This window comes from Cyprinodon variegatus, unplaced genomic scaffold, assembly GCF_000732505.1.
Source record: "Cyprinodon variegatus isolate N-32 unplaced genomic scaffold, C_variegatus-1.0 Scaffold90, whole genome shotgun sequence".
NCBI lineage: Eukaryota > Metazoa > Chordata > Actinopteri > Cyprinodontiformes > Cyprinodontidae > Cyprinodon > Cyprinodon variegatus.
The window spans coordinates 146,354-172,027 of NW_015150543.1; the positions used below are offsets into that span (position 1 = coordinate 146,354).

A 25,674-nucleotide genomic window follows, 5' to 3' on the forward strand; every position below is an offset into this window, starting at 1 on the left:
TCCAAATCTAACCTCTTATTACCAGCCTGAGGTCCCTCTCAAAGAGACAGCAAACATGTGTGGTGGCGGGCCATAAAACGGCTTTTTTTTCCACAAGCCTATTTCTGTTGCTGCCGGGCTGCGGTAAAGACAGACGGAGGCAAGAAATAAAAAGAGCCGACGGCTCAGAAAAACAACAACGAAAGGCCACATATAGCAGCAGAATTAGGCACACTAAAACATATGGGGTCCATCTGTATGAAATCTTCCAGTGCTTTGAAAAATGACCCATATACTTGCTACTGGATGAGACCAAGGTAATCTTTCAGGGGGACATAGAAAGATCTTAATGAGGCAGGAAACTTAAAGTGAAAAATTGCAATAGTAAAGCACGGTGGTGGCAGGAGCATGGTGAGGGGATGTTTTTCTTTAGCAGGGATAGAGAAGCCAGTCTAAGTTATTGGAAAGAGGCAATGGGTTAAAACTGGGAATCCATAGCAGCTGACTGGGTTGAAGGTAAAAGTTTCTACTGGACATGGACTCTAAACAATTCAATTCAGTTTATTTCTATAGCGCCAATTCACAACACATGTCATCTCAAGGCACTTTTACAGTGTTCTATCCTAGGAAAACCAGTTGATTGCATCAACTCATTGACTCAAATGCAATCCCTCACTCTAAGCATGCTTGAAGCGACAGTGGAAAGGAAAAACTCCCTTAATCACTGAACAGAATAGTTTAAATAATCATGTATTAGCATGGACTAGTAAAAGCTCAGACCTCAATATCAAACAGAATCTTTTTCATATTAATGTTCAGAAACATTTACTATTAAATCTGAACTTTATTAATTAATATGCGAAAAAAAATTGGGAAATGTCTTATTTTCTAGGTGAGAAAAGCTGCTAAAGACAAAACCCAGGAGACTTGGAGTTAAAACTGCAGCAAAAAACAAACAAAAACAAAAATATTTAACAAGTACTGACTTAGGAGGGCTGAAAATTTAGCATGACTTTATGCTGGTCTCTCACATGAAACCTAATAACCCCAAGGTCAGTGTATGAATGTGAATAAGTAGAACAGGTATGAATACTTTAACAAACCAGTGAAGATAACCCCTTTTACTGTACATACACCATTCTATTACCCCCTATAGGTTAATTGATGTAAATAAACCATATATATGCATTAATGACAGATGGTTGGTTCTGATTTTTGTGCTTCATAAAGCCATCACACACCAGAATTAAATAGACTGATTATTAAAAACATTATAATTAAATCTACTTGATAATTGATTAATAGCAAAAGAGTTGACAGTTAACTACAAAGTACTAATTGATGGAAAAGATTCTCTGTAGATCTATTACTAGCTGGTAACTTTGGAAATACTTTGATATTCCCATAGATAAATAGGAAAGCTTTCAAGTAGTTCAAAAAGTAACAAAATAAAGCAGAGTTTCCTATACAATAAAAGCAAAACTTACCCGTTATAATACTGATGCTGATTCTTTCTCAGTGTGACTTTACGCCATGCTCAACCCAGCCACATTAAAAAATCCTAATTTAGGAGGAAAAAATGCTGCCTTTTCCGGGAGGTTTTCATTTCAGCTCACTGGGAAAAGTTGGACACGGGTTGCAATCTTTTTTCTTTTTTTAATTCTGGAGGGTGCGGCTTCATGAAATGCGACCAATAATGTGCTGGATAGCGGCTCTCAGAGCAGAGGGATCTGCATGATGCATTCACGTTACACCCGGAAGTCCGGCTTCTAAATTTCAAAGAAGGAAAAAAGTTAACTGGAAGCTTTTGAATTATTTTCATTAGCAGAATCCCGTATGAATGAAAAGCGGAATTACTGCAGGTGTAAGGTTGGATCTTATATTTTGACCTACGGTGTATCCCTCCCCTCATGCACTATTTTCATAATATTTGGAAAGCATATGATTGCTGAAAAAAAAATATATTTTTAATCTAGGATGGTTAGTACACACAAGGGCAACAGCAAGCAAACTTAACGAGAACCTTATTTAAGTTTTTCAGGAAAAAAATGTAATTTCCGATTGTGTTTGAACGCACCAAGATTTATCTACCACTAAAAAAACCTGAGTGTTGATACCTAGAGGGACTGTAACAAATAATAATAATAATAATAATAATAATAATAATAATAATAATAATAATAATAATAATAATAATAATAATANAATAATAATAATAATAATAATAATAATAATAATAATAATAATAATAATAATAATAATAATAATAATAATAGTTCAATGTGTCAAGTTTTTCTGTCAGGTTTAGATTGGAACATTTAAGTAGTTATTAAGCTCGATAAATTGGTTTTACTTCCACTAGCTGCACATTTTATATGAAAATGTTATTTTATTGGTTTAATATAAACTTCTAATCTAAAATGTTTTTGAAAAGCAAAGACGAATCATATTCATAATTCTTTTTTGACAGAAATAAAGGCATGGAAACATTAGTCTTTGTCTAATTAAATATTTGGTCGGTTTTCACTTTGTAACTGAATTACTGATTTTTTTTTTTTGCTAATCTCAGGTGTTGCAGAAAAAATGTCTGATTTTTTTTTTCAAATTCTTCAGATAAAGAGTATTTATATTGTTAAAAATATTGCACAGTAAAAAAACTCCATTTGTTTTATTTTCCTGTCTGTTATATTTATACACTTTTCTAAGGTGCACATTGTGTGACCACGTCTACTATAACCTTTTGCTGCTGTAAACATCACATTTTCTCCATTGTGGGACAATAAAGGAATTTGCTATTCTATTCTATTTGATTCCAATCAATTTTTTTTTTTATTTACCTTAAAAACACACAACTTCCTAAGGCATTTTACAGTGCGCTATTAAAGAAAAGTTTAGGATTAATGTATACTCTATCAACTTTGCAACATTCATACGATGCCGCATGATTTTCTTTTAAAGAAAATCATATATATATATATTTTTTAGCTCGCTGATTACCCTTCCAATATGGCGACCGAGTTAACGTCCCGCTGCAAACCTCTCTGACGTCACTAGGGTGTCCAGGAAGAACAAAGTACTCTAGTTTCAAAATAATTCTTTTTCGATTTTGCACAATAATTACAGAGTTCGTTTTAGAAACAGTTTTTTCCCCCAACTTTTAATTTTATTATGTCTAAAAAACACTAACCTTTATTTTGGTTTTACGTTTAATTCTAATGTAAGATAATCTGTTTGGGAATATTTTATTGCGAAAATCTACAGGAGCTTTTATTTTCTTCCGGTATAGACAAAAGCGAAGACCACATGCAGAACGGAGGTAGCTGCTTTTTAATCTTTCATTTGTTTGTGTTTATAAGTAGTTGCGCACAAATATTTAAACTCTATCAGCATCTTATAGGTAACAGACATTAAGTCATGGTGGTGAAGAAGAAAACTATTAAAGTAGAGGCGGTGGCACTGGATGAGGAGACTTTATGCAAGCTTATAGGTGAGATTTATACCATAAAACTGCTCTATCTGTCTTGAATTTCCACCACCTTATTCTCCTGTTCTCCCTCCAAGCCTCCTTGTCTGTAGATGGAGGAACAGAGAGAGTCAAACAGCTTTCCCACACCCTACAGTCCTGTTTAGAGCTGACTGATCCTGTGCAACAGATCCAGCTAATAAAAAAGGTAAACACAGAGTGAAATATGATCTTCTCTGGTAGGTTTATGCATCCACACATGCATTTTGTGATGCGTTTGTGTCCATCAGGCAGGATCCCAGCTGGAGGCTCTGAATGAGGAAGAAGCTGATGATGCATTGGATGTCTGTCTGAAAACTCTAGCTCTGGTCTATACCTCTGTGCAGCCTAAGAACCCCCTGAGAAGGGCTGTTGCCAGGTAAAATAAGCTACTTCATTTCCCCACATGAAAACAAGCACATTACAGTGAAAAGTACATTCATTTTTAATATTCTCGCATGTTTTATTTGAGTTTCATCCTTTTTTTATAATTATAGTCTAAAAATATGATGCATATTTGCATTAAGTTCCCCTTTTTTCTGATACACTTTTTATTATAAGTCTCTTTAGTTAACATATACAGTTTATATGTATCTCATTTGATCTCTGTATGAACCCAGCCCTGGTCAGTTAAGACTGAGAGGAAACTTTTTGATCTACATGCAAAAATCAAACAATAGAAAAAACACCAGAACACAACATTTCATTAGGCGGCGGTAGCTTGCTGTGAGGATGCGTTTCTGCTGGTAGAGATTAAACCACTATAATGTGGGGAGGAGGTGTATCTTGCTGCAGGACGGTGACTCTAAAAGTAAAGCCTGAGCTACCTGGTTTAGATCAATACAAATATATGTGAGCCATTGAAAGTCCAGATCTAAATCCAGTTTAGAGCCTCCAGAGGTGCACAGCCGGTAGACTGGTACGCAAAAGACTTGCAGCTACCGATGCTGCTTGTATTTGACACTGACTCATGGGTTAAATACTTTAAATAGTTTGCAAGGCACTGATATAAGGATGTTTAAAGAAAAATAAACTCTCTTAGCAGAACCTTCCTCTGTGTTTTGTTGCTCAGTTCCCTGGGTTCAGTACCAAAGTGGCTTCAGGGGCGGACCGTAGACACGCTGTCTTCCTGTTTGTCTGACCTCCTGTCCAGTCCAAGCTCAGAACAGTTTCCTCGCATCATAGACACCATCTCCGCCTGCCTGGACAGCTTCCCCACTGGTAAGTGTGGATCAGACCAATTTGGCTTTTGCTGAATGAACCAGTAGATTAACAAGTTGAGGAAAATTGTATTTTTCCAGGTGAGAGATGCATTCACAAGCTGCTGCTTAAAGGTTGGTGTCACTTCCTGCTACTTTCAATTAAACTTAAGAGTTTCATCGTTACAGACTGAACCTCATCAAAGTCTTTCCTTTTTTCTTTGTTTTTTATAGTGTTAAAATTCATCAGCAAGGTTTTACATGAATACCTTCACCAGAACCGGTATGAAGACAAACTCATGTTTCTGCATAGATGTTTAAAAATCCAACCTGTTGGCAACTATGAGAGACGGATCTGATGGAGCTTATTAGGAATGTTATTATATCTGAACTCATCATGCTTTAGGCTGGAGGGATCAGCCAACATACGGCTGAAGAGTGTTGAATGTTTTCTCTAAACCATGCAGGATTAAGAAATACTAACTTTCAAGCATGGTAGTGGCAGCATCATGGTGGGAAGCACTAGTATTAGTTTGTGGTACCTTCAGTTTTTATACTTTCAATGTTCGAATATAAACATAAAGCCTCTCTTATATTTTGGGAAATGTTTTTTAGAAGAATCTTTCCTGGTTGGGTGTTTTACTTTTTTAATCTGAGTAGAGTTAATCTTGATTAGTTTATTTTCAGATGTTGGTCCACTAGTTTAAAGACATGCCAGAACCCTTAGCATCAAATATTTAATGGCTTAAATGATTATATATATATATATATATATATATATATATATATATATATATATATATATATATATATATATATATATATATATGGGTCACAAAGTTTAACGTTCTTCAGACATTTTCTGATTTTTAACAGTCTTAATTTCATATAGTTTTTATTCAAATAGCTATTACATCTTAGTAAAATAAGGTTTTCATCTATGCAACCTATTTCCCACTTATTTATGTCTGTCGCCCCCTGCTGGTTGCTCAGTGGTCTTGCAGGCCGACACATCGCTCAGGCCCAGCTGATGCAGTGGTGCCTGGCTGCAGTGAAAACCTCCATGCTGGTGCTTCAGAGATCTCAGGAGGCCATCGGCGACGTGCTGCAGGCTCAGCCGGACACACTGGGCGGCCTCCTGAGCTGCTACACACACATCCTCACAGACGGTGAGACGCTTTTACACACAGCGTGACTTTATCTGTAAACATCTGATCTCAGCTTCAAAGAGTAACGCTTATTTTCCTGGTTGAATCATCTCTCCACATACAGAAGAGTTTGTTCAGGCTGTTCAGAGCACGGCTGGCATGGCTGTGGTGTTGCTCATCAGGTCTGTTATGGGCTCTGGAGATGAAGTCGCATCTGTGGTGAGTTCTACAGAAAGCATACCTTCTGTGTTCTTTAGGTTTACTTATCTGCTGAAGATTAAAGAATGGAGGTGCTGCAATGGTCTAGTCAAAGCCCAGAATGCAGCCTGACTGAGATGCTGTGGTGGGAGGTGTACAGAAAAGAAGTGACCTGAAGCAGACTGTGCTTCGTTTATAGCTGTTTGATTTCATCTTCAGGAAACCGAACCAGAATCTTGACTCTGAAATCCTTACTTGCAGAGGTGGATAGAGTAACAAGAAAATGTACTCAAGTAAAACGTAGCAGTACTTCCACAAATTACTCCGGTAAAAGTAGAAAGTAGTTGTCCAATAAATTACTCGAGTAAAAAAGTACTTCAGCTACTTAAGCACATTACAGTTTAAAATGATGTGGATTAAACAGATCATAACATAAAGTTATGTACCAATTGTGATAAAGGCTTAATGAATACAAATAAAAAATTGGAAAACAAAAATGAGGCAGAATACATACTTTTCAAAATAATTTTTTTAACTTATATAACATCTGAAAAATTTCTTAAAGGTATAGTGGAGGATTTTCGTGAATGTTTGAAAAGACCCGCCCTCTCCATTTAAAAAAAGAAGAAAAAAAAAGCACAACCTGAGAGGGATGCATGTACCTTGCTCTGTTGTTTGCATCGCGCATACAAGCTTACTTTCTGAAAGAAGACTTGCAATTTTTCCACTATGTCAGACTCACCACCAGAAAGTGAAAATGGGGACGAGCACGAAGGACGGCTTTACGTAAACATATCACCAGAATGATTGACAATTAGGAGGACCGCTTATTTTGATGATCCACTCAGAGAAAGAACATCCTCCAATATATCTTTAAAGTAATAAAAAGTTTGCATGACACAACAGGATAAACCACCTTTAGTGACAATATATACTTTTTATTTTATACACTTTAACCTCTCTTCCCTAAATGTCTCAACAGATGAAAATAAAATTTTGTGCAAAAAAAAATGTAATTCTAAACTAAAACGATTGGCCTGTGTCGGCTGTTCTTTTTTTTTGTTTTTTGTTTTTTCAGTAGTTGCTATTGATTAAGGTTCCTACATGTCATTGTAATATTATTTAGGTAAAACAAAAATGTGTGATGCAGTAAAATGATTGCTAAAAACTTCCTTACAAAAAAGTAACTGAGTAACTGTACCTGTTTACTCCCCACCTCTGCATTTTTGTAATTGGTTTCTGATTCTGTGTTGTTATAGGGAGCTTTTTTATTGTTCCTGTGTGTGATGCCCTATTTTGGATGTTTCTATCATCAGGTTTGTGGTTTGCTGCGTAGCTCAGTTGGGGGTCTGGAATCGGCCCCTCAGTGGCTCCGACAGAGGTGTGAGGCCCTCTGCGCGAGCGACCGGCCTCCAGGCGTTTCTCTGTACCTCTGCCACGGCGCTTTGGCCATGTTGAGCTGGAAAGGCTCCCTGCCTGGGCCTCAGTGGGAGGAGCTGCTGCTGTTGGTCCCGAGGACGCTGATGGATCTGGATGTCAGGTAGCTTTGCTTTCCTACTCATCTTTTATCCCTGTATTCAAAATTATTTATTTTAGTTATTTTCCATTTGGAAATGTTTTTGTAGAGTGAGGGAGTCCAGCACAGCGATGGTGGTGGCTCGAGTCCTGACGCTGTGGAGTGGGGCTGCGTTGGACTGCCTGCAGGAGGAGAAGCACCTTTGTCCCCCCAGCCTCCAGGTGGCACTCTGTGGAGGCTCTGAGCTGCAGCGCCACCTGCTGGAGCACATCTACTCCCACTGGGAGCATCCTCTGGACGGCGTCCGTCACCAAACCCGCTCCCTGTTCCACAACCTCCTGCGCCTGCATCAGCGCACCAAGCCGTCCAGCTGCAGCCCATCGGAGGATCCATACCTCACTGAGCTCACTCACAGCCTGCTGGGCCTGGAGTGGCACATGAGGGGGAAGTACGGCTCTCTGGGCTGCCTGGTGGAGCTCCACGGGGCGGAACACCTCCTGAGCATCCAGCCCCTGCTGCCTTCGCGCCTTCTGGACTTGATGGGTGATCAGACTCTGGCTCCTTATGCCAGCGACCTGCTGGAGAGGCTGTTCATCAGCCACAAGGCGCAGCTCTCAAACAGGGGCTCAGAGGATTGGATGGAGCATTGGCACCGAACCTGGGTGGACCCTCTGCTGAATGTTCTGTGCCACACCAGGCCGGATCAGACCACCTACATACTGGACTACTTCCTGCCTAAGCTGCTGCGATGCAGCCCCTCCAGTCTGACTCACATGGTGCAGGCCCTGCAGGATGCGCCGCCCTGCAGGACGGGTACGAAAGTAACACCTCATGGTTCTTTGTTGTTGTTTTTTCTACATTTTTCTGCTTCAAATAGAAAATATCCCGACTTTTTATCAGGTCCGTCATCGAGCAGGGGTGCACTGGGAGCCTTGATGACCTGCCTGCGTGCAGCCAGGGCCCAGGGAGTCATGGCGTCCTCAGAGGATGATCTGTGGGCGGGGTTGGTCCCGCTCTCCCTGCTGCAGACGGCGCTTATCCACAAACACGATCAGGTGTTTTTCCAAATTAGAATCCTCAAACTTTATTGAGTTTTATAGAATGAACAAACGCAAAACAGACAAATGATTATGAAGAGGAAGTAGGATTATTTCATCAATCTAATCTTTTCTATTGGTATAATTCTGAAAAGCATGTTGTGCACTTTACTCTTATAGCTACAGAAACATCCAAACATCCGACTTCAGTTACACCACTGATTATTAGCAGTCTATTATGTCATTTAACCTCATCCAGCTGTTCTGCAGAGCCCTCAGAGGTACATTAGTGAACATTAGTGATCAAACAGCAGCATGAGGACCAAGGAAGGTCGGTGAGGGAGAAACCTGAGAACTTTAAAGCAGCTGTGGGTTATAAAACAACACTGCAACCTTTACAGGTCTCACAGAGATCTTTTCAATCTGTCAGCTATGAAGGAAAGATGACTGCAAACCTACTGAGATGGAGGAAACCAAGCGGACATACATTTGTAGGAGCTGCAGAGTCTGATCTGTTTGCAGTTTTTCACTAGCGATGTTATTAACGTTAATTAACCAGAAAAATAACAAAACATTTTTTTCATTAACTGAAATAAAAATAAAAACTAGACCTTAAAAAAAACAGCGTAACCAATGAAGCTGTAATAATAGTTGAATTTTAAGACAATATGTTTAGTTTATCATAATGAGGTCTAGTTTCCTCTCAGCCGTAGGCAGGTACAGCAGACTGTCCTTATCTGGGATTGTATTTCTATTATTATTGTTATTATTATTATTATTATTATTATTATTAATTTGTTTTGTTTTGTTTAAGTCTTGCCCCCAGTATGTAAGTTGCATTACATAAGACTAAAACTAATAAAAACTGAACTGATTCTGACATAAAAAAAAAAAAAAAAAAAACTAAAAATAATAATAATACTAATGAATTTTATTTGTAACGTACTTTACATTTGAATTCAAATCTCAAAGTGCTACAGTTCAAAAAGAGAAAATTAAAACAAAGGTTAAAAGACCATAACATTAAAAACAGAGTAAAAGACAATCGTTAAAATCAATACATTTGATGGCATTAAAAATTATTAAAAAATCTAAAAAAAAAACTAGCTAACAAAAGGGAAAAATATTATAAAAATAAAATCAAAAAGCAGAAGTCAATATAAAAAAAAGAGAAATAATTAAATATATCAAAACCAACTGTTTAGATCTTGGTTGCAGGCACACATAATGGGACTGTGGTCGTAAGAACCCAAATTAAACAGTTTGGTCTAATTTACAGGAAGTTAATCTGTTCCTGTTATACAATAAGCTGTGAGGAAGCTTATCATGGAGGAAGGTTACAGATTAAAAAGTGGAAAATAAAAAGTGTTTGAGGCTGCAAAAAACCAGAGATGGGTTTAGGTTCACCTTCCAGTTGGACAATGAACGCTAACATTCAGACAGATTTACCATCAAATAGTTCAGACTAGTTTAAGTTCAGATTTAAACCAAACTCAAGAATCTGTGGGTTGATTGGAAAATATTCTTCAGTTCCTCCATCTATCCTGTTAAGCTTAGATCGCTGTGCTGCTGAAGACATCTAGCTACAATTTAATAAAAAGTCAAACACTCGACTCCTCTGCAGGTGAGGATGGACGCTCTGGGTTTGGTGTGTGAGAGCCACCGCAGTACGGAGGTCCTGACATCACAGGAGATGGAGCTCATCCGCTATTTCCTCCCCTCCAACCTCAACAGCCAGTCGCCCGGCGTCAGACAGCAAACCATCAGCCTGCTGAAGAAGGCGAGGCTCTTGATGTCCATTTGATTCCTGAAGGTTGCTTCTAACAGAACACTGCAGCTCTCATCACCCCCCCCCCCATCTCGCTGTTTCTTACAGTTACTCTGCAGGGTGAAGGACAGCAGCCAGCTGCTGCAGAAGAGGCTCATCCAAGAACGAGCAGCAAAGGGCCGAGCCAGAGACCAGCACTCCCTGCATCAGTACAAGGTAGAGGAGCTCAGGCAGGATGATCTGAAGTGAACAAAGTCTTATTTTGAGTATTTTCCTGGTTGCAGGAGTTCCTGCGCTGGCTGTGTGGGAACCTGCTGGAGGTTCTGCTTCCTGGAGCATCTTTCTCCAAATGCCTCATGGCGCTGAACCTGCTCAATCTGCTGGCTCAGCTCTTCACCTTCACTGCTGGTAACCTTTCCCTATAATCTCTAATCAAGCTGATAAATGTGGTGGTCAGAGGTTGGATTGAAATGCTAATAGAGTTAAAACTTTATTTTAAAGCAGATTCTCTTGTAGAATTGTGTGACTGTATTTCTGGGCTCCTTTCTCTCCACCACCTTGTCCTCTTCCTGTCTGTTTCTCAGAGCCTGACGTTTTCGCCCTGGGAGAAGTGGTGACCTCCGCACATGCTCAGAACGTCCTCTACTGCGTGGCCAGCAATTTCCTGGAGGTCAAACAGTTGGCCACATCGTTACTAAGGCAGCTCCCTCCGGCTGCTGTTGGACTTCAGGTTTGATTTGATTCTAATGTCTTCTTAATCGGCTAAACTAAACACTGGGCAGGGGGTGTCTGATATTGGTTTTAATGCTGGTAACCTTTATTTGTACTTTCATTCTTTCCTTCCTGTGATATCTGCCATAAATGTTAATATTTTATAATCATGCATATGACTGATCACTGCAAAAACGATCTCAAAATGAGTAAAAATGTCTTAAATTAAGAGTATTTACCCTTAATTTGAGCAGGTAAATAAGATGATGTACCAATGGAATGAGTATTTTTACTCCTAAAATAAGGTATCTAGATATTATGCTCTTGAAATAAGACAATGCAATTATTTTTTCTCATTTTAAGTGTAAATTGTCCTTTTGTCCATTTGTCCATTGGCAAAGCGTCTCAGTTAAATCCTTAATTCAAGAAAAAATGCACTTATTTTAAGAAAAAATGACTTATTTAGATTTAATTCTTTTCCAAGTGGCCTTGGAAGGTTTTTGTCCTTTCCTCAGACTGTTGTTTCCTCCCTTCATTGTTTCCATCCTTCCTTCATTGAGTCCTGGCTCCTTTCCATCCTTTTGTGCTACCTTATTTCTGGCATTCCTCCTCCCTTCTTTCCTTCTTTCCTTGGTTGTTTCCTTCCGCTCCTGTCCTTCTTTCCTGTCTTCATTGTGTCATGTCCCTTCTTCTTTCCATCCTCCCTTTCCTTAACTCTTGCATTATTTGTTTCCCTCTCTCTCCCTTTTTGTCCTTCCTTCTTTGCTTAGGATCTCTTTGGCGAGGATCTCTGGTCTCTAGAATATTTGTTCCAGTTTTTGTTAATCCTCCTAACCAATCAGCTGCAGCAGCACTGATGTCTTTGTGTTTCCAGGCGCCGCAGACGATGCGCCGCGTCCTTCAGGCCTCTCTGGACCTCAGCACCAGCACCAAACCCTATGACAGCGTTACGGCGGCGCACCTCCTCAGCCTGCTGCTCCAGCAGCCAGAGCTGATCCCGGTTCTGCTGGGATGTGCTGAGGATCAAGGTCTAGAACTCCAGATCGACCCCCTTCAGACTCAGGCATCCGAGGCTCTAATGTTGGAGCTGAACGCGCTGGCTGGTAAAAACTCCTCAGCTGGAATCTGAACAGATCTTCTCGTTGATGACATGTGACCGTTTTCCTCTTCCTCTTCCCAGTGGTCCGGTACCTGCTGTGCTGTCTACAGACTGAGCTGTCAGGAGCCGAGTCGTCCCTTCTGCAGGCTGCTGCTTCGTTTCCGCTGTACGGCAGAGCGCACTGCATCACTGCTGTCCTCCAGCAGCTAAACACAGAGTGAGAAGCACAGCGTGATGATCTCCACTCCACCAGCACATCTGATTTGTTCTGAGACTTAAAGCAGATCTGTGTCTTTGCTCTGAGGTGTTGGAGTCAGACGGAGCAATGGAGAGGCCTGTCGTCGGAGCTGATCGCTGCGTGCTACAGGATGTCTGACGTTGTCTCTCCGGTGGTTCAGAGCTCCTCCCCAGAGGGACTCATCCCCATGGACAGCGACTCTGGTATCCTCACTCCTCCTCTTCTTCTTCTTCTTCCTGAGAGGAAAGAGTCATGAACATGTTTATGATGTTTGTTTCCACAGAGATGTCTGGAGGCCTGCAGAGGATCCTGCAGGAGATTCAACCCAGAGACACAAACGACTTCTTTAATAGCGCCAGAGAGCTGGAAGGAGATGATGCTTCAGCTCAGTCCAGGACCCCCCACACACCACCACTAAACACAGGTACAGAAAAGGAGGATGGCTGCAGCTTTTAGTTCTAGAGTTTAACTATCCAGTTATAAACATGGACAAGAAGACGGCTGGTTCCCCAACAGCTTTAGAAAGATTCAGATCAGATAAAGGGCTGGACTTTGACTAGACCATAGCAGCATGCTCTTTTTCAGTCATTCTACTGTATGGTTTTACTGCTGTGTCTAAGATTGTTGCACTATAGGGTTTGGGCCAAGCTTCAGTTGTTGGAGGGATGGTTTCACGCTCAACTTCCATAGTTTAGTAAACCGAGAAGTTCTCTGTTTAATTAATGATGACAGAACAAGCGTCCTTCACCGTAACTAACAGTCGGTATAAAGAGTTGACTGGTTTTCTGGCTGTCTGGTCTAGTTTTCTCTAAAGCAACGTTTTTAATTTAAGCTTTCTTCTTGTTTTATACTGTGGAAAAAATCAATAATTAAGTCAGGATGATAAATATCATGATCTAAGAATGATAAGGGAGGAGAAATGTATCTTCTTTCACCATGAGAGTATTTTGTTGAATCACTCTTTCTGTTGTAGTACCAGTGATATCCTGATGGGGGAGGTGTTTTATATTTTTTGCTGTTTATGCAAAGTTTGTTGACTTTACTTCTGTCTTTTTATTGAGGAGAAATCAAAGTAATCTGTGTAATTTTTTTCATGTAGTAATGAGGAAGGCAAAGCATTGTAAAAGAAACAATTAAAAACTAGTAGGAAATATTTGTAACCATGGATACCTGCAGGGTCTTCCTCTGGGTTCTGCTTTATTTTAACCTGACTCTGCTTTGGCTCCAGACGGAGAAGGCTACAGGGTGACGGCTCAGATGGTGCTGGTATGTTGCTGGCGGAGCATGAAGGAAGTGGCCATGCTGCTGGGGCAGCTCTGTCAGAGTCTGCCTCTGCAGTACACCAATGAAAACGAGCCGACATGCGCCGGGCTCATCACAGAGGAGCAGGTATGCAGTCATTATCAGTTTACTGAGGTACAGAAAATGGTTTCCATTTTGAAAGAGGAGCTCTTCGTAACAGCTGTAAATAAGTTTGATACCTTTAAAGGCCTGATTGGGATAACAGGCGGAGATGCACAGAGATCTAAAATGAGGTTTATTATAACGAATATCACAGCATTATGTTCAGGTTTACCTGCACATGCAGTCCAAATCCCACAGAGTTCCAGTGACCAGACATGGCTTATATATATGTAACAATAACTACTGTGATTGGGTTAGAATTATACACAAAACCTCCAATCTGGTCTAACTATTTGCATTTTACTGGCATCAGCTTCTGGATTTAATTTGTCCGGATTTATTTGTTGGTTCCTTGTTAGCAGAATTTTTCAGCAAAGTGAACAAATTTTCAGTGAGCTTGAGGTAAGGTTTTGTGAAGTTTTAGAAGCTTAAAGCACACCTGATTTCTGCCTTCCAGAATCAGTTCTTTTGATCAGTTTGAAAACTCAGCTGTGTCCCAAATTCCAACCATCTCAAAGTTAATTATATTTATTTTTGTCTGTGTTCTTCTCCATTATTTCATCTGCTGTGGAAAATGCAATTAGCACCTCTGGTGGGGGGAAAAAAGCCCATAGCATAATGATGCTACCACCCTGCTTGAATGTATGTTCTTTAGTTTGAAAATGATGTATTGAGCAGGAGATTGCTGGTCAGCTTGAATGTGTGTCACTTTTGGAAGGGTGATATCTTTTTTCATTAAGCCTCTTTGGTAAAAGTTTGACCATAACTAAAGAGTCGGATCTACGATGGAAGGGTTTAGATCAAAACATCCTGGTGTGAAAAAACAGCCCTAAATTAAAGCCAGAATCTTCAATAGGACCTAAAATATGAAACGACACAGACTTTCACCGTCTAATCTAAAGAAATTTAGATTATTCAAAAAAGAAGGTAAAAAATCTAGTTATCTGAATTAGGGAATAGGAGTTGTTGCTATGGTAATCATTGGTGGAATAATGTAGCATCGGTAAGAACAGTTTATAATGAGTTTAGAAATGCACCGATCAGATACCCGGACTGGATATCAGCTCTGAAATTACTGACTACTTGGCTGGATCACATATCTAAAGAATGACACAGATCCAGTCTTTTCTTTCTTATTAATATCATACTGTACAATTACAATACAATTCACACCTTTTAAACCTTAAATCAGTTTCCTTCTGCTTCATAATTACAAACTACTTTATGTTGAAAGTAGGGCTAAAATGATTAATTGGATTAATCGTAATTAATCGATTATTAAAATAATTGTCAACTAATTTAGTAATTGATTAATCATTACTTGAAGTATAGAGACTCTAAAACATGCCTTTAGCTGACAGGGAAACCCGCTTACAGCAGTTATTGCATTTTGGAGTGTGTACATTTTGCATTTAAGATAAAAAAAAAAAAAAAAAGTTTTCATCTGTCAGTATGCTAGAGCTATCCAGAGCTCTTTAAGGGGAAATGTTTCGGTTTCACCTGGTTTAATTTTATAAAACATTTTTAAGGAACCTCTGGCTATCCGATTATTAATCGTAAAATAATCGACTGATTAATCGATTTGCTAAATAATCGTTAGTTGCAGCCCTAGTTGAAAGTTGTCATAAAATCCTAATGCAAAGCCATGGTGTTTATAACTGCTTAAAATGGAGCAAAGTTGAGACGTATTATTATTTTCAAACCCCTGTATTTCTGATCATTGGAGGAATAAGTGCTGTTAATCGCTTCTAAATATTGGGAGTTCCCTTTCAGAATTTCAGTGTTCTGATTGAGAGAGATGTTTAAATTTAAAGCGGCTGAAAAAAAGTAGAGTCCTTGTAGAACCCAGCAGCTGTCGAGCCGCAGCTTCCTCCTCAGTGTCTATGTGCGTTTGTGACCCCACACTGGGAGGCTCTTCAATTAGCATCCGCTCTCGTTAGTGCCGCGCTTTCATTTCGGGGTGCAACCCCACTGTTTTAACGGCCGCGGCGCACCTCCCTTTCCACTGCATTCTTTCCAAATCACTTCCAACACCAGCAGGGAAGCGGCGCACGCTGCAAACGGCGGCGCACACAACAACGGGCACTCGCTCGGCTCGCACGGACTCACACAGGAACGCTTGTCTGAGTGGTTCAGCATGTGCGTGTCCATAATAACATGGGACCCAGACATAGCCTGTGTTTGTCTGTGTGGGGGGTGGAGGGGAAAAATGCATGTTTGTTTTTACCTCTGGACCAGCAGAGCAAACAGGAAGACTTCAGATGTTCATAATCAGCACAATAGCTCACAAAAAAACTTTATCAACCTATTTAAAAATGTATTAATCGGTGAAAAACAAGACGTTGTGAACAGGATGTACTTCTTATTTCTGGGGTCAAACACTCAAGAGCCTGATAAATGCGTTTCTGCTTCAAACATTCTTCTCTTTCTCGTCTTTTTTTATCCTAATAAATAATATTTATAGCCCTGATCAAAACTAAAGTACTTTATGTTAATTTACCTATAAGCTGTGGTATGTTAAACAAACAAAAACACCTTAATGAAAGTTTCTTCTCCCATTTTTGTGTAAATCCTTACCCTAAATATTGGGAGCCCTCAATGACATGTTAAATACCTGAAAATTCAGGGTGAACTTTCTTTTTATTGTTCCTACATCCTGCAGCATAAATCCTCCTGAAGATCTAGTGAACACTGTTGGACAGATGGGCTCAGGCTGTAACACCTAAGGGAGAATCTGAAGAGATAATAGGCAGTGACATCCCAGATATCATGTTGTCTCCAGTAACCATGCCAGGGGCCCCTGTTATATAACTGCTGGTTTAACAGATGCACGCTATAGCAGCGAGACAACAGGAAAATTTGAACTCTTCACCTCTACCGCGTCCTTTTTTCCCCCCTTTGCCTGCTCTTAGTTCAGGACTATGTGTGGATGCGCTCAAACAGGGAAGCCTGCTGGCATGAAGAGTCTCCGGGACGACACCAGCGGAGTTTGGAGAGCTCCCTCTGCTCCACCACAGTGACGACATGAGAGGGGAAACGAGCGTGCATCTTCCAAAATATGTGGTAGCCGAACACCTCCTGCACTCTTCAGCTGGGATCCTTTGGGACCTCGCCATTGGCTCGGTTTTCAGCCCTGTGGACGTTTTTGTTTTTGGTTTAGAACCATGGCAACGGGAACAACTCGTCCCTAGATGGACAATGATGTATTGCTTTCACTTTTTGCCACTGAGTTTCCTTTTTTTCCCAAATTCTTTAAGTATTTTCACCATATATTTTTTAATCACTGAAGGAACGACGCAATTATGACACGAACAGATTTTGATAATTGGCCAAAAAACATGGAGCAGATAAAAGATGGAAAAGAAGTCAGAAATATCTTCCAATATATGTTGGTTTTCAGACTGATTATCAAGTATATTTTAACATTTTTGTTTTATATTAAAACTTATTTCTTCCATTTAAAATCAAATTTAGGATTTTCAGAAAGCTTTGTTGCGAAATGTGTCCTTTTCATCTGGATTTTAGCACTTTTAGAAGAAAGACACGACTAGTTTTACTTAAAAATTAAACTTCTCACCTCCATCCCTCCTTCGTTCTTTCCGCCTTGCCTGCAGTCTCTAATTCACTTCTATGGTGAATTGCACTCTCAAAGCCATCCATTATCAGCCCAACCACTGCTTTTAGCATCTTTTTTTTTTTTAATTTTTTTCAAACATTTTGTCCCCCTTTAATTGGCTTTTTTTCCCAGGCTCTTATTACAGATCTCAATGTTCTCTGCAAATATTTTAGTGCAAAATGATGTCAACCTGCAAACACAAAGAGCCTCAGAGCAAAACCCAAACCCACCTTTTCATAAACCCATCTAACGCTTCTACAACACACCTCACTGCTGCCTCACTACTCTGTTGCACCTGATCTGATCTGTTTTTAAGCTCTATCAGCTGATAAAAAGTAAATAAAGTAAATATCTTTCTTAATACTGAAATCTGGAATTGTTATGGAAAATAAAGCAAAAACATATAAAAAAAAAAGATGATTATACTTGAATAGTTCAGTCAAATATTACAAACTAAAGAAATGTGCTTAACTTAAAAAGATGAATTATTTGATCCATTTGCTTTAAGCCTGTTTTTTTATTAATGGACCACATGCAGACCAGAACCACGGCCGTTTCTCCTGCAGCAGCTTCTTCAGGCTTCTTTCTAACACAGGAAGTTTGCTATTTGGGTCTCTGTCAGCGCCCTGAGCCATGCATGTAATTAGACTCAGGGAAACATCTTTCCCTCTCGCCACTCTTGATTTTTTTTCTGGGAAGCGGGCAAATTTGCAAACAGGAAGTTGATGTCTAAATAAAGTCCTCCCAAACACACACACACACACACACACACACACACACACACACACACACACACACACACACATACACACACAGGAAGCTTGCATGGCCCTTTTTAACAGTTACCCAGACGGGAACCTTCGGAGGGGGAAGGCTTTAAATAGGCGAAGTGGCGGCTCAGCTCGTCCCGGCTCAGCACCACAGCGGTCTGGGCTCCGGCAGCCGCGGGCCATCTAACGGTGACTGTGGCTGCCATTTTTACCCCCGGTGAGGTCAGTCCTGTCCTGGGAGTCCACTGCTGGAGTCCAGTGTGATAAGTCACTGGGCTTGGTTCTGCTGTGGTTTACTCCGTCCAGTTCAGGGTTAGTTAGGCTTACTGACCCGTCATAAGGAAGATTTAAAACAAAAACAAAAAGTTAGACAAAGGATCTCTAAACCCTACATATTTTCTTCTCCAGAGGTTTTTCAGTTTTTCATGCTTCTCTATAAGGGGCAAGTCTCTGCTTAATCTCTTCACTGTTTTTTCTATTCCAGTAAAAAAAAAAGTTTTTGTGTTTCTTTCTGTTTTCACACACAGTATTTCCTGCTCGGCGTGTGTTTGTTCCTCCGGACCATGCCACTCCTCCCCGTGCCCTCCGTGCCACCCCTGACTAAGCTGGGGCCTGGCCATCGCTCTGGTGGTGGTGATACCACAGGCTTAATGACAGGGAGCCGGAGCGCTGTGTCCGCCTCGCCCTGCCGCCTCACCTGCAGCACACTCACCAGTTTACACTCTGCCACAGAAACAGCGAGTCTCTGTGTGTGTATAGTTAGAATACCGTTGGTAACGCTATTACTAACTGGATGGTTTTACTGACGGTGGCCATTATGCGGATGTCTCAGCGTCCTTATTTGAACACACTTGTCACGCTACTGACATGCCGCTCTCACAGTTCGATGTGCTGAAAACACAAGAGTTGGCTCAAGAGTCCGTTTGGAAAATGTTGTCATTAATATATCTTTCTTGGATGAATTAGTGATTTGCTAATGGTTTAAAGATAGAAAAGCTGTGGAATGACTGGGGTTACGATGATGAAACAAGCTGATCTTTGGGTAAAATCCCCTGAAATTTGACCCCTTTTGTGGGTTTGGGGAAAGTTCTTGTGAGGTTATCTCTGAATGCACCTGTTTGTCATAACTTGACCCACATCCACATACATAGCTGCTGCCTCCACTCTGTTTTATGGGACTTTATTCTGGTGTCTGGGTTAAACACATGTAATTATCCCTTTAGATCTGGTTAGGCGCCTTTAAAGTACAATCGGGATAAACAGAAAGTATTTATCGGGGCAGGAATCTCAGCAGTATTCTTTCTCAGTTTAGCAGTCTCTGGCATCTTTGTGGAGAAATCTTGGATGAATGTTCGTTCAACTATTCTGAGGTCCCATCACAGCATATCAACCAGGCTGGGGTCTGAGCTGAACACAGAGAGGAAACAAGGAGAGGATTAGAGGCGAGGGAGAAGCCCAGACATTACCGTTAAAACACACTGGATCCAATTTAGCACACAAGCTGATAAAAAAGTGTGTTTGACGTTCACAACAGTTAGTACCATGTTGTGTCATGATCTGGCCTGTTTGCTCCTCTTTAATTGATGATCTCTTTCACCTGCCATTTTCCCTCACTGTCTCATTATAATTTATTCCTCTCACCTGTTTCTTCTGGTTATATTCAGTTCAGCCTGAGCATTCAGGGCCAGATCATTATTTGTCGTTCTGTTAGCCTGTCTGTTAGTTTTATTCCTTGGTTCATTTCCTGGATCCTGGCAGCCAGTGCAAAGAGTGTTTTAGTGTTTGTCTCGTCTCCTGATCATCCACTGTTCCTCCCCCGCGGAGTCCTCTGGGTTTTTGGCTCTATATGGGGGGAGGTTCAGCTTTTATCTCAGTAATCCTGGCTCCGGGGAGGAGACCAGTTTAAAGTCCTGCATCAAGTTCTGGTTCCACGTCCTGTCTCGGCTACCCTCTTCCACTGAGCCTGCACATCTTCACCTGATCCTGTCTGCTCCTGTGCATGACCGCCTGGTCATGCTTCTGGTCCCAGTCAGACTCAGAACCTGCCTGGGAGCTTGTGGATGCCTGGAAGCCTGGATCCTGCCACCTGTCTGTTCAAGCCTGATCTGGATCCTGTTCCTGTCTGTTCTGGATCCCTGACCAGGATCGGCTTCCAGCATGTCCTCTGGGACTGCATCACTTGGGGACATTCTTGGACTGGACTGTTAAACCAGAGTGTCTGTGATTGGGGAGTGCCCCGCTCCCCATCCAGCTGTGTCCGCGAGCCACAGCTCCACTTTAGTTTTCTTTATTTAATAAACGTTTTGAACTTTCCTACTGAATGTCTCTCCTTGAATACTGGGTCCATCTGTCCTCAGTTCATGACATGTTGAAGTGAAAGTGGCTGCACAGACCAAGATGGATCAATCTCTGTTGGACTCAAAACGCATCCACTCTGAGAAAAATGTATATATTAAAATGGTCAAAGCGTGACTCAAACATCAGGCTTTTCTGATGGTGTTTTCTAATAGTTTTCTTAGTTAATCTCCAGTTTTGTGTTTATAAATCTTGGTGTTATCGCCTGATCTTAGGATTTCCGGTATATTCTTTTGTGTGAATGCTCAATTACTCGTCAGGTGGTCTTTTGTTGATTATGTCTAAAAGACGTGAAAGTCTGAAAATGAAAAAAAAAAAATGTATTTTTTTTACTGTTTTCTACACTTTTGGTTTAAATGCTTTGACTATATGGATTTATTTATAGGAATCACACTTTTTATGTCATTCATTTCCCAATGAAGCCTGTTTTAAAATCAAAGTGTTATTTCCATTGTGGGGCTGTGACTGCATTCCCTCCCTCTCTGTTACAGGTGGAGGGGGTCGGCTTGTACTTCCGTCAGCAGCTCCTGCAGTCCCGGCACCGAGGTGCCTTTGAACTGGCCTACGTAGGCTTTGTACGGCTCACCGACATGCTCTGCAGGTGTGTTTTTACATTCAGGCCAACAAAGACGGAAAGGTGATACTAGTGAACATTCATGGGCTGCATAGCTTCTGTCATGGCGCTGAGTGAAAGTGTGCCTTGTCGTTAGGGAGAGGTTGAGTCCCTCAGTATCACATCTCAACAAAATGACTTTACAGGTAGATGAACACGAGTCACCTGCTCACCTCTGGATGAATAACAAGAGGAAGGAAAAATAGGGTGTTTTCCTTTTAAATCCTACTTTCTACCTCACATGCATCAGAAAAAGAAGTTTGATCAAATTATTACAGAAAGCTACAGATGTAGCAAACAGTCATATCCAGTAAAAATGACTATTATTGAGGATTTGATTTGTTTTATCAACTCAGTTCAATAAATGACACGGATTGATCCCACAAAGAATGATGTTTATTAGCCTTCTGTTGTTTATGATGATTTTCTGCTTAAAGCTTAAGAAATCATCAACGAAATCATGAGTTATTCCTTCACTTTGGTATCTAGTCCCCACAGGACTGTAGTGTATTTGAAGCCTATGTGTACCTTGGTACTCTTGGGGTCGACCCCTTTACTTTTTCTTTTTCATTCATTAAATGAATAAACAGGAATAGTTTATTCATTTAAATGTTGTTGAATTTCATGGTCTTTATGATGTAATGAACTCCTAAAAGGTGCCCAAGAGAAGCAGGCCCGCAGCATCACACATCCTCCAGGATTTCCTCCTTTGTTTTACACCAAACACCCCTAAAGGGAATGTATTTCAAAAGCTCAATAGATGTGGGATTGGAACAAACTACAGAGTTCCAGCTGAAAACGTACCAGCATTTATGAAACTCCACATTACTTGGCGTTTGTGTTTGGTTGCTATGGAAACCTGTTGTTTTTACCTCTCAACAGAGTCCTTCTGAACCTGCTATAGCCAATCCAGTTTACCCACCTGTTTCAATGAATTATTATTAATCAAATCTTTTTATTGTTTTTTGAATTATACATACATAATAACAACCAATCAACACTTCCAACATAACCAATAAAATAACAATAGCAATGGAAAAAAAATCAAGTAACATATACAAATAAGAAGCTTGTAAGAGAAAAAAACAACAATAATATTAGAAATAGAAATGGATACATCACTATCGGCATGTTACAGTAGAGCTATAGAGCCTAACTGAAAGTAATTCAGAAATGGCTGCCAGACTTTACAAAACCTCTGGGTTGATCTCCTGGTCGGATGATGCATTTTCTCAGGTTTTAAATGTGCCATTACATCCTCAACCCATCGCCTGTGTCTGTGAGGTCTCTCTGACTTCCCGTTACACAAAATAAGACGTCAGGCCAATAGAGACGAAAAAACAAAGGCATCTGATTGTGCACCTTATATCACCATCCCTGCAAAGTCACACCAAATATATCAATTTTGGGGGGAAGACTTATATCTCTCACAAATGTAAGAAAACGTGTCAAAAATTAGAGACCAGAACTGTATCATCTTTGGGCACGCCCAGAAAACATGATGGAGGGTAGCTGGTACCTGATTGATATACACCATATGAACTATGGTGGGCATTTCTATTTGTTCATTTTGTGAGTCCCAAAAAATTAAAAGCAATCCACTGAATTTGGTTTCTGAGTTTGAAGACGTTTCGCTTCCCATCCAGGAAGCTTTTTCAATTCAAAATGTCAGGAATAGCGTTGAGTTCGAGGTTTTATACAGTAGCACAAAAAAAGGCTTCACTATTATGCCCAACGTTTGTGTTGATCCAACACACTAAGTTCCAAGTAGAAGACATTAAAGTTTCTGGTTGTAAGATAAAACCAGATAAGATAAATAAATGTTCTCATCAGCCAAGCTTCACATATCTGCACTTATATCCTTATAGGGGAGTGGCGGCCTAGTGTTTAGGGTATTGCACTTGGAATCCTGAGGTTCTGAGTTTTAGCCCCACTCCCACAGACTGCCACTCTGGGTCTCTGAGCAAACACCCTTAACCCATGATTGCTCCCTGGGCGCCGCACAATGGCAGCCCACTGCTCCCCATGGGGATGGGTTAAATGCAGAGACTTCATTTAGTTGCTCTGTACTGGTGACTTGGTAATGACAATAAAACGCTGGTGAAAAAAGATTATTGCCATGTTCTCCTGTCTTTGCTCCGATCAACTTAAACGTCCATCCATCCATCCATTATCTGACACGCTTGTCCCAATTGGGGTGACGAAGGGTGCTGGTGCCTATCTCTAGCTGTCATGGGCGAGAGGCGGGGTACACCCTGGACAGGTCGCTAGTCCACCGCAGCAACTCAAGCATATATGGTTCAAATAAAACAAAAATTATTTTAATTACATTCATATTGTTTGATATTTCTGTTTCAGTAAATGTGCTAAAATGAAAGCTTGCCTTGAGGTCATGGCACCACAATAGAAAATGTTTCATTTTTACCAGCAGGGCCATAAAGTGTGGGGGACATTGTTGGAATAATTCCTCTATTAACATGATAGATTTCTGCTCCTCCCTGTTTTCCTCCATTGAGTGGAAATGGTCCACAGCTTTGCGGCAGGTGACGAAGCACGCCACCGCCGCAGTGGTGTTGACTTTGAACCACCCAGTCCTCAGAAAAGCACTCACTTGTTTTGTTCTTCTGCAGAAACCAGCGTCTCTCTCTGTAAGTTTTGTGATGAGGGCCAGATCCTGGTGGTTGTGTAGGGAGAGCAGGGAGTGTGTGTTTTCTCTTCTGGCGCTGTGAGCTGGTGTGAGGCGAGCAGCTCTGTGTGGATGGTATGCAGACCGTGTGCTGGTTTACAGGGTGTTGATTGCGGGGTGCCTCACCACAGGCCTTTGATGCTCTGGCTTTGCTGCGTTCCTCCATGTTTTCACTCCCTCACTGCGTCTCTACTGTGACTCTGAACTTCCCAATCTTCTGCTGCCTCCACTTCCTCTGTTTCTCCTCACTTTCTTTTTCTTTCTTTTTTTTTAACTGAATTTTGTGGTCAGATTTGCACATTTAGCTGCAACAGGAACCCAGATTGTTCTGTGAGGTATTCAAGTCAAAGATGAAAAACATGTTTTAAAAATCACCTCTTTGCTCGTCATGCATGTGTTGTCTTTATTGTCAATAGTCAGATGTTAAAAGTGGAAAGGGAAGCTCTGGTGTCCTTATTCACTGATTTCAGCTCCTGGATGTTCTTTTTAAATTTACGCTAAAGATTTAAGATGCATTATTTCATATTAATTATGTGTCTGATGATGCTGATGCTTCTATGGCCCAAAAAAGATGAACTGGTTCATCAGGGTTTCCATGTGTGAATCTTGATACTTGGCCAAGTATTTCGTCGTTCCTTCCTTATTTTTTATTGTTTTCCTTATTCCTTCTTACTTTCTCCTTTTCTTTCTTCCTTTTTACTTAGTTTCCCTTGCTTCCTTTATTGCTTCCTTCCTTCATTTCTTATTTCCTTTTCAATTTTCCTTCATCTTTTCATTCTTCTTTTGTTTCCCTTCCTCCTCCTTTGCTTGATTCCTTCGCTGCTTCACTCTTTGAATCTTAGCACATGCTGGTAAGGCAAGGCAAGGCAAGGCAAGGCAAATGTATCTGTATAGCACAATTCAGTACAAAGACAATGCAAAGTGCTTTACATGATTAAAATATAGGAAAATAAAACAGAATCAAAGCAAGTAGGAAAAAAAAATAAACAAAAAAAATGCAGAAATATAAAAGAACATTAAAAACAGTTGGACTAAAGAAAATAAGAAAGTTGAACTAATGTTTCATTTGAACTTTCGAAGGCAATCCTAAAGAATTGTTTTTGTTGTTTTTAGTCTTGATTTAAAGGAACTCAGGCTGGTTGCAGCATTATGTCGTGATTTTCTTTGACAGATGTAAGAAAATCAGCCATTCAATATGAAGAATAAAATATTCCTCTAATGGTCCCTTTATGCAGATACTGTTTTATTTTGTGTAAACATTTTAAACTCCTGGCCTTTTAACAAGTTGGACCGAACAAATCATCCTAAAATGGAGGACAAACGATTCATCTTTCAGTAATGACATTTTTTGATTACAACTTCGTTTTGACGTGATATAAAAGCACAAACCTTCAAACTCTTGCTAATAAAACATATAAAGAATATCTAAATGGAGGGAAAGAATTTGGAGAATAATGCTCTTTTTTATGTTTAAAAAGAAAAAAAAAACAGACTATTTTGTTTCTACAAAGTGTTTGGTGTTTAGTTTATTCACCAGGTAAAAGCAAGCAAACAAAAGTAGAGCACAATTGCTTTAGCATTTTTTCAGTAAATTAAAAGAATTATTTTTTTTTGTTGTTGTTAGCTGCTACTATAAAATAGCATTTTGGCCTCTGTGGTAAATGACTCATTTATTAATGTATTTATTTTAAAGGGACAACATGATTAATGAACAGCAGGAGCTGTAAATAGACTTGGATTTAGCTCAAGGCTAGTTTCCATCCATAGAATTAATTCAAAACACAGACATGTTTTCAAATGGCCTAGTCAAAGTCCAGACTTTATCTGACTGCGTT

General features: G+C 40.2%; 2 protein-coding genes across 3 annotated transcripts in view; one reads left to right on the forward strand and one right to left on the reverse strand.

Moving 5' to 3' along the window:
* The window catches only part of plekhh2 (pleckstrin homology, MyTH4 and FERM domain containing H2), a 42,495-nt gene extending 40,854 nt beyond the window's left edge, over window positions 1-1,641 (reverse strand). The window contains exon 1 of the mRNA XM_015373663.1: window positions 1,467-1,641. The gene's annotated coding sequence lies outside the window, so the exon portion shown is untranslated. The remainder of the gene's footprint in view (window positions 1-1,466) is intronic.
* Window positions 1,642-3,273: 1,632 nt separating this feature from the next.
* thada (thyroid adenoma associated) overlaps window positions 3,274-25,674 on the forward strand; it is a 121,901-nt gene continuing 99,500 nt past the window's right edge. For both annotated transcript variants that reach the window (XM_015373666.1, XM_015373665.1), the window contains exons 1-21: window positions 3,274-3,466; window positions 3,541-3,650; window positions 3,733-3,860; window positions 4,554-4,702; window positions 4,783-4,815; window positions 4,915-4,963; window positions 5,674-5,849; window positions 5,953-6,047; window positions 7,343-7,566; window positions 7,652-8,355; window positions 8,443-8,597; window positions 10,204-10,359; window positions 10,456-10,563; window positions 10,632-10,755; window positions 10,932-11,077; window positions 11,933-12,161; window positions 12,239-12,374; window positions 12,462-12,598; window positions 12,679-12,819; window positions 13,624-13,784; window positions 21,032-21,141. In XM_015373666.1, the coding sequence (XP_015229152.1) occupies window positions 3,394-3,466; window positions 3,541-3,650; window positions 3,733-3,860; window positions 4,554-4,702; window positions 4,783-4,815; window positions 4,915-4,963; window positions 5,674-5,849; window positions 5,953-6,047; window positions 7,343-7,566; window positions 7,652-8,355; window positions 8,443-8,597; window positions 10,204-10,359; window positions 10,456-10,563; window positions 10,632-10,755; window positions 10,932-11,077; window positions 11,933-12,161; window positions 12,239-12,374; window positions 12,462-12,598; window positions 12,679-12,819; window positions 13,624-13,784; window positions 21,032-21,141 (3,344 nt within the window). In that variant the 5' untranslated portion in view covers window positions 3,274-3,393. The remainder of the gene's footprint in view (window positions 3,467-3,540; window positions 3,651-3,732; window positions 3,861-4,553; window positions 4,703-4,782; window positions 4,816-4,914; window positions 4,964-5,673; window positions 5,850-5,952; window positions 6,048-7,342; window positions 7,567-7,651; window positions 8,356-8,442; window positions 8,598-10,203; window positions 10,360-10,455; window positions 10,564-10,631; window positions 10,756-10,931; window positions 11,078-11,932; window positions 12,162-12,238; window positions 12,375-12,461; window positions 12,599-12,678; window positions 12,820-13,623; window positions 13,785-21,031; window positions 21,142-25,674) is intronic.